Source organism: Malurus melanocephalus, unplaced genomic scaffold (assembly GCF_030028575.1).
Source record: "Malurus melanocephalus ecotype Western Australia unplaced genomic scaffold, MMel_1.1 scaffold_1592, whole genome shotgun sequence".
Classification (NCBI taxonomy): domain Eukaryota; kingdom Metazoa; phylum Chordata; class Aves; order Passeriformes; family Maluridae; genus Malurus; species Malurus melanocephalus.
In genome coordinates this window covers 10652-18983 of record NW_026624824.1, presented here as the reverse complement: position 1 = coordinate 18983, position 8332 = coordinate 10652, and the positions used below count along the sequence as shown (strand labels likewise).

The 8332-nt window shown below is 52.4% G+C and overlaps 1 protein-coding gene across 1 annotated transcript; it reads right to left on the bottom strand.

Annotated features, from left to right (window-relative positions):
- Positions 1-535: 535 nt before the first annotated feature.
- Positions 536-5709, bottom strand: LOC130587164 (keratin, type II cytoskeletal 5-like). Its single transcript, XM_057388129.1, has 9 exons — positions 4956-5709; positions 4114-4328; positions 3853-3913; positions 3452-3547; positions 3150-3314; positions 2561-2686; positions 2097-2317; positions 1674-1708; positions 536-1568 (listed from the first exon to the last, which is right to left on the bottom strand). The coding sequence occupies exons 1-9, from the start codon at positions 5580-5582 to the stop codon at positions 1246-1248; spliced, it is 1869 nt and encodes a 622-aa protein (XP_057244112.1). The 5' UTR covers positions 5583-5709; the 3' UTR covers positions 536-1245.
- Positions 5710-8332: the final 2623 nt, after the last annotated feature.

Below are 8332 nucleotides of genomic sequence, written 5' to 3'. Positions count from 1 at the left end.
GATGAGTTTGTGGCTGACTGCAGCCGGTGGCCAGTGGCCAGCATCCTGATCATCCACGCTCACCTGCCCTCCCAMCACTGCCTACGGCAACACCGGTGCCATCTCCTTCCCCTAACACGGATCAAAGTCTCCTGCGCCTGGAGGTGATCCAAAAAGAACCTCAGACGCAGGGGTTTAATTGCATTGGTTGGYCCAAGGAGTGTGACACCTCCTGTCCTGTGGAAGGTACCCCTGCTCAAGGAAGGGGATTGGAATGGGGTGATCTTTAAGGTCTTTTCCAACCCAAACCATTCCATGATTCAATGATTCCAGATCTCATATTTCTCATTGTTTGGCTGAAGGTTCCAGTCCCCACCACTCCAGGTATGGGCTTGTGCCTCCAGGTGAGAGTCAAGAGCATCCCGTGAGCTGGGACATCTGCCCTGATCAATCCCCRCCCCTGATCTGCTCCCTCAGAACACAGGGATGGGCAGAAGAACAACCCCCACCCTCCCACCCGGCCCAGAGTGGCTCCCAAAACAGCAACACAACATCGTGAATATTCTCTGCAATTTATTGGGATTGGCAACATCCCAAGGAAGGAGGGCAGGCCACGGGGAAGGGGGGAGGTGGGGACAGTACATCTCACACAGTGTCACAGGAGCAGGGTGTTGAAGGACAGATTTGTTCCCCTCAGGAATWGTCCCGGTGTGTGTGAGGTGTCCCAGGTGTCACCGAGAGCCAGGACAAGTGGAGTGGAAGCCGGAGCTCCAGGGAAGCTCCTGCTGGCAGCACACCTGGGGCTCCCAGGTGAGCAAACCTGCCCAGGAGCTCCATCCTGAGCCAGCTCATCCCTCTGGCCACCTGCTGAGATGCCCCCTCCCCAAGGGACGAGTCCCGCTTGCCCCACACCCACCCTGACCCCAAAGGCCTGCAAAGGGAATAGCGGGATGGACACGCACAGAAGCACCCCCAGGGGCACAGAACAGGAGGAGAAAGGTGGAAAGAGGAATTTTATACACATTTGCAATGAGAAATGTACAACACAGCAAAGAAGGCAGAGCAGCCCCTCCTGCCAGGCAGCTCCCCGTGCCGGGACACCCACGGCATCGCCACCGCACCCCCGGCTGGGACCAGGAGCTGGGACGAGCTGGGTGCGAGGGACACAGTTCATCCCACTGCGGGACACCRGAGCTGGGCTTCGGGAGGCTGGGCTGCTGCCGGGAGGAGGGAGGAGATGCTTCTTTCCTTGTCAGCCTTCGGGGCTCAGAATCTCACTCCCGAAGATTTGACCGAGGTGGTGGTGACGCATCTCCTCACGGAGGACGATCCCCCGCCAGAGCCGCACATCCTTCCGCTTCCAGAGGAGAAGCCCCCGCTGTACATTCCTCCCCCCATCCCGCAGCTGCCGCCCATGCTGCTGCCTCCTCCACAGATTCCTCCTCCGCYCATTCCTCCTCCCATGCCGCTGCCRCCTCCGAATCCTCCTCCCATGCTGCCGACTCCGAATCCTCCTCCCATTCCGCTGCCTCCGAATCCTCCTCCCATGCCTCCTCTGCCTCCAGAGACGCTGGTCCTGCCCACCACAGCTGGAAGAGAAGTACGGATTACTCACCCGTTGCCCAGTCTCAGGCTCTGCCTCCAAAAAACACAATCTGATGCTATTTCTGAAAGGCCCCGGGGCCGATACTTACAGACATTGACGTTGGACATGTTGTCGTTGCACAGCCTGGGAAGGAAATTGGACATTTTAATTACCCAATAAAACAGAGCTGTAAAAATTTTAAACTGCGTTTCCACTATCAAGTCATTCTCCTGGTTCACCTTTCTAAGCCACTTTGGAATCGCTAAAAAACTGGAGGCRGGAAGGGGATGCCAATTCCTCTTTGCAATGAGGTATTCTCAGATTTGAGGCTCATTACAAATTCACAGTGACAGAAATGGGGTGGCAGCACCCTCCACTGTGGGGAGCCAGTTACGGGTCCTGACCCCCAGAATATCCCCTGCAGCATCAATCACAACATCCGCCCATTTTAGCCCTAAGAAATTGGGATTTTTGTCAATATTGYGGTTGTCCAGTGTAGATCACAACACCCAGAGGGAGCTCAGGCGTTTACCTGCTCTCCTCTCCCTCCAGCAGCTTCCTGTACATGGCAATCTCAACGTCCAGCGCAATCTTGGTATTCAGCAGCTCCTGGTATTCCTTCAGCAGCCGGGCCAGCTCCTCCTTGTCCTTCTGCAAGGCGGTCTCCAGGTCCTCCAGCTTCAGCCTGGCGTCTTTGAGAGCCATCTCGCCYCTCTCCTCAGCCTCAGCAATGGCTGCCTGCAGCTGCTGGTTCTGGGGGAGCACAATGAGAGCTTTCTCACACCTCATTTTGCCCCTGATGATCACTCCTCAGACCCCCAAGAGGAGAAATCAGGAGGAAAACAACCATGTGCATGAAATGAACTTGGGGTGATGGGAGGTTTCTGCCCCACTCCTGATCATTCATGGTCCAACCTGCTGCCATCTTCCCCTGGGACACCAACCTCCCTTCCTCATGTCCTCAATCTCATCCCCGAGACACCAACCAACCCCTACCTGCTTCTTCACGTTCTCAATCTCAGCCCGCAGCCTCTGGATGTTCCTGGTCAGCTCCTGGATCTCAATCTTGGTGTTGCGGAGGTTGTCCCCGTGACGGCCGGCCGTGTTCTGGAGCTGCTCGTACTGATGGCACCRAGACAGAAGGACCCATCAGTGACCYATTCCTGRTGCCTCAAGGAGGTTTGTCCCCAGTTTCAAGGCTTGGGTGATGCTGTGAGGACCCACTGTGCTGCTGATGGGTGCCCAAGCCAAGTTCAAGATGTTTCTGGGACTYAGTCATGGGGTTTGAGCTTTGACACGGATCTCAGTCACACTAAAAGGCATCTCTTGGCTTCTGAAAAGCCACTTTGGGCTGGAATTTTCTCATTAAGATGCATTTTAGGCCATTTTTATTGGGAGGTTTGTGCCATGCCCCTTGGTGAGTTTGGGACAGTGAGTCAGATCCCTCAAAAGCAGCTCAGTCCCTCTGGAACTTCCTTGCACCAYGAGCTCCAGCCCCGTTAGCTTGAAGAGGYGTCTCACCCMRATATAAATTATTGCAAATCACCCARCCACACCCAGGAGTTTSCACTGCTCCCCAGCTCACCTGGCTCTGGTACCAGGCCTCAGCCTCAGCCCGGCTGCTCTGGGCGATCTGCTCATACTGGCGCCGGACCTCCTCGATGATGCTGTCCAGGTCCAGGTGCCGGTTGTTGTCCATGGACACCACCACGGACAGGTCCCGGCTGATGGTCTGCATCTGAGACAGCTCCTGAAAGCAAGACATGAGTCAGAGGCATAATCTCGAGCCTAAATCCATCCAGGCACCCAATCCAACCTCGGTGTCCTTGGCCACCCCACACCTGATGATGGCAATTCCAGCCCCCACAGAGAAGGGAGAGCTCCTACCTCGTCATACATGCACCGCAGGAAGTTGATTTCGTCTGTCAGAGCTCCCACCTTGGCTTCCAGCTCGACTTTGGTCATGTAGGCGCTGTCCACATCCTAAAGGAAAGATCCCACAGAGAATAGTATTGTTTCCTCTTGGGAATCCTTCAGGCTTGTGGGAATCACTGTCTGTGCTGAGGGCTTGGTGTGATTCTCTGGGATGTCATTACCTTTATGTATAATTCTACAACCGTGCATATAAATAATTAAAAATAGATAATGCCAAGGCATCATTCATGTATGCAAATTTAAATTAAGGAACTCCAAATATCAGCTGGGAGATCTTAAAAGCTCCAYAATTCCCATTCAAGCACAGGTAAAACCAAATACTGAGGGATTATTTTGTGGTGTCTGTGACTCACCTTCTTCAGCACCACAAACTCGTTCTCAGCCGATGTGCGTCGGTTGATCTCTTCCTCATACCTATGGAGAGGAAAAGTACAAAGTGAGATCCTGGATTTTCCTGCCTAAGGCCATGRGAAACAAACCAAAAGGGGGRAAAAAAAMCCAAATAAATTTAAATATTTAGGCTGAAAAACTACCTCCACCATCACCATAAAAAGCAAGTTGGGTGAAATTAAAGCACCAAAAAGCTGCTTGTGCTGCTCCTGGCTCCAACTCACTTGGATTTGTAATCCTCGACGTACTGCTGCATGTTCTGCAGCTCCGACTCCAGCTGCCCCCGCTGGGACAGGATTGCGTCCAGCTGCCTGCGCAGGTTCTGGATGTAATTCTCAAAGATCACATCCAGGTTCTTCTTGGGCCCCACYGGCCCYTGCTGCTGGAGCAGCTCCCACTTRGTGGAGAGCACCTTGTTCTGCTGCTCCAGGAATCGSACCTAAARCCAAGACACGGAGGATCCACCATCACATGGGAACAGCTYCCACCAACGCGTCTCTTTCATCACTCAGAAAGATTTGCATGGTGATGAGAGAATCAATTAACTTTTGGTTTTTAATTTCTGCTGGTGCCTAAGCAGCAAAATTAGGAAAATAAGGAAATTTCTGATAATTTTCTGCTCAAGGGAGGTTTTACACATTGCCCTTACTCCAAGTCCATCCCCATTGCAGGCAGTGTGGAAATCTGATCTCCAGCCTAGAYTTAAAAGCCTGGAGATTTGAAAACAAAAATAAAAATATATAAATAAATACTTAAATRGGAGGTTGTTTGGGCAGAGTGTGGTGGAGGAGGGAGAACCTTTGCCCGAAACCTGCGGAGGTTGGAGGTGTTGAACCTGCTTGTGAGAGTAACCTCAGAGCAGAGCTTGGTGCAACAGGGCAGATGAAAGCCCTGGAGACATGGCTTTGATCTCGTGTGGAGGAAAGATTCCCATCTCTTCCCTTAATGAAAAGGCTCTGCTCAAGCTGCTCTGCCTGCTGGGATTTAGCTCCAAAAAGACATTTCTACTCAACCGGGAAGTTCCTCCTAACTTTGACTTTAATGAGGCACAATCCCACCCTCTCACCTTGTCGATGAAGGAGGCGAACTGGTTGTTCAGGGTCTTGATCTGCTCCTTCTCATGGTTTTTGACTTGCTGGATCTGGGGGTCGATCTCCACGTGGACYGGGCGCAGCAGGGTGGTGTCGATCTGCACCGGCTGGATCCCAGGGCCTGTTCTCCCCGGGCCACCCATGCCAAAGCCCGGGCCACCAAAGCCACCCATTCCTCCRCCACCCATCCCGCTACCAAAGCCGCCCATTCCTCCACCGAAGCCGCCCATTCCTCCTCCACCGCCCATTCCGCCGCCTCCCATCCCTCCAAAGCCACACATTCCTCCTCCTCCGCCCATTCCGCCCCCAAAGCTGCCCAGACCCCCGTAGCTCCCTCCGAAGCCGCCCATCCTGCCGCCGTAGCCACCGCCGCCGTAGCACCCGCCCATGGACATCCTGGCGCTGCCCCCCATGTTGTGCAGGCTCCTGCTGCCAAAACCCCCGCACCGTCCTCCTCCTCCGAATCCCCTGGACACTGAGTACGAGCTGTAGCTGCTCCTGCTGCGGTTGCCACCTCCAAAGCCACCGGCGATGGCAGAGCAGGAGCTGAAGCCCCTTCTGCTCCCCCCTCCGAAGCTCCTGCAGACAGACTGGCGAGACATGGCTGGTTCTCCTCAAAAAGAGCCGAGAATTGGAGAGGCTGAGGAGCTCGTTGGGATTGTGGGTGAGGACGTGGGTGGAAGAAGGGAAGTCGGTCCCTCTGGCTGGAGGGCAGTGGATGCTCCCTTTTATGTGTTTTCGGAGGTGGGCTGGGTCTGCATGGGCGTGAAGGAGGAGACAGCTCCTGTCTTCATCAGCGTGGCGTGGCCAAAGATTTCCATCTCCAATTTGCCAAACATTGCCCCTACCCAGAAACACACCCTCTCAACGCAGGAGAAAAGGCAAAAAAAGATCCGACTGGGGCTCCCAGAATTCCATGACTAAGGAATCCTGCACCTTGTGGAGCAGCACGAGCCTCCCTAGGATACACCAGGCATTTATTTTCCACCTTTCATCCATTGGAGCTGTTTCCCTGCTCACGTTTATCTTTAAATCTCTCACTCCAAAGCCCCATTGCAGGCAGGCGCTGCGGCTTATGCCAAGTTGTAGCCCAGCTTTCACAATTCCCAAAACACACCTAAGTTACACCCTCAGCCCTCTTTTTACTTGGAAAATTGCCTTTGGCTCTGAGAATTAAGTTTCTCAATCACCAGCCAGGGCTCAGCAAATTGCATTTTGATGAGGCTCTGCACCTTTTTGATAAATAAAACCTCATGGGTGAYGAGATGCCGGCGCTGGCACTGGAAATTCATTTATTGTTGGACCAAAGCGCATCCCCGTGTCTTTGTGCCAAGATAATCTCAGCACTGGTGAGGAAATACCTCAGCTGGGAAACCCCTTTAGGGTTTTCTGAAGGCTTCAGGACCATGAGGAGACACCAGGCATGGGTTGCCATGGTGGGATGTGCGGGCAGATGTGGGGATGGCCCCGGGAACCCAATGGGAGGAGGGATCCCAAACTTTGCTGCCCGCATCACATGCCCTGGAACGATTTAAATGCAATTAATAGAGCTCGAATCATTTGAAGACATGTGGGGATGAGGAGAGCACAGGGCTGGGAGGAATCACCCTTTTTTTTCAGCTGTTTCACTCATTTTGGTGTTTATATGCAAATGTATCTTTGGCAGATGTGTAATTTAGAAAGGCAGGAGTTTGTCGGAATCCTCCAAGTCTGATCCCAATTTGAGGATTGATTCAGACCATGATCCATCACAGAATCCCAGAATGACTTGGGCTGGAAGAGACCTCAAAATCCATCTCATTCCACSCCCTGCCATGGCAGRGACACMTCCCACTGCCCCAGGGTGCTCCCAGCCCCGTCCAACCTGGCCTTGGACACTGCCAGGGATGGGGCAWCCACCACCCTTCACAGAATTATTTGGATTGACTCTGTAAGTCATTTAATCAAAAAACCCATCACAGCTCATTCATCAAACAACAGTTAGTCTCATTTTCTTTTTTTTTTTTTTAAATAGAGAAACTCCAATTTTTTTATTACTTTTCAACRTTTTAAAGCCACCTAGGATATGCTGAAGACCAAACCCATGGCTCTGGAGGCAACTAACTGTGCTGGCAGCCATCTGGCACAGCTCTTGGARTTCCCACAGGACACACGTTAATTAAGAGCTTCTGGAAAATCCACACCAGCAACTTCTGGTATCGTCAGATGTTTGAATACCTCTAAAAATATCGCCCAGACACCCATTTCCAAAAATGCCTTGGGACCCGGACGTGCAGCTAAACTGGCATTTCCACTGGAAAACACGACATTCCCTGTGCTGATCCCACCTTCAGGACCTCTGTGGGTCTGGGAGGGGGATTGAGGGGGATTGAGGGGTAGATAAGGATAAGAAAGGTCGTTGAATCATAAAAGTATTGAGATTGGAAAAGAACTTCAAAACCATCAAGCCCTACTTCTGAAAAAGTAAATGAATATCATATCAAAAAGTCACTGTGAGAGCAAAGGAGTGGGAGGGCTGGGGGTTGGACAGACAGGTTTATAGGCAATAAATCCAAAAATAGACCAAAAATCAATACATAAACAGTAAAAATGGGGGCTGAGGCTGTGTCCCCCAATGGCCCAAGCAAGATATGCGTTATCAAACCCCTGGTTACGCTTTCCTGGGGGATTTTGATTGGGATTTTTTTTTTTTTTTCTCTCTTTCTGTGGGCGGGATGACACGATCTGAAAGTTCTCCCGTTCCCAGGGGAGGAGAGTTCCCGAGTCAGCAAACGGCGGAGCCCCGAGCGCCGGTGGGGAGATAACACAGAGCGTTGAGTCACGGCCACGGCCCCAGCCAAGCTTAGGAAATCGAACCGGGATTCGGGTATTGACATCAGTTCAAACGTGATGGGCAGAGGGGCAATGGTTTGGGTGGGAAAGGAGTGGAAAGATCATCCCATCCCACCCCTGCCATGGGCAGGGACAGCTCCCACTGTCCCAGGCTGCTCCAAGCCCTGTCCAGCCTGGCCTTGGGCATTTCCAGGGGTCTGGGAGCAGCCACAGCTGCTCTGGGAAATCCATCCCAAGGCCTCCACACAGGGAAGAATTCCTTCCCTGTATCACATCTAATCCAGCAGGAAGCCATCACCCCCTGTCACATCATTTCAGGCCCTTTCCAAGGCTCTCTGCAGCTCTCCTAGAGCCCTCAATGAAGGAAAAAATTACCTCTAAATTACCTTTAGAGGTCACTTCCCACCCAAACTATTCCACGATGGCGTGAAAATAAACAGGTTGGAGTACATGCCTTGAATAACTGAGAGGAAACCATGAAATCACAGAATTATGGAATGGTTTGGGTTGGAAAGCTCAT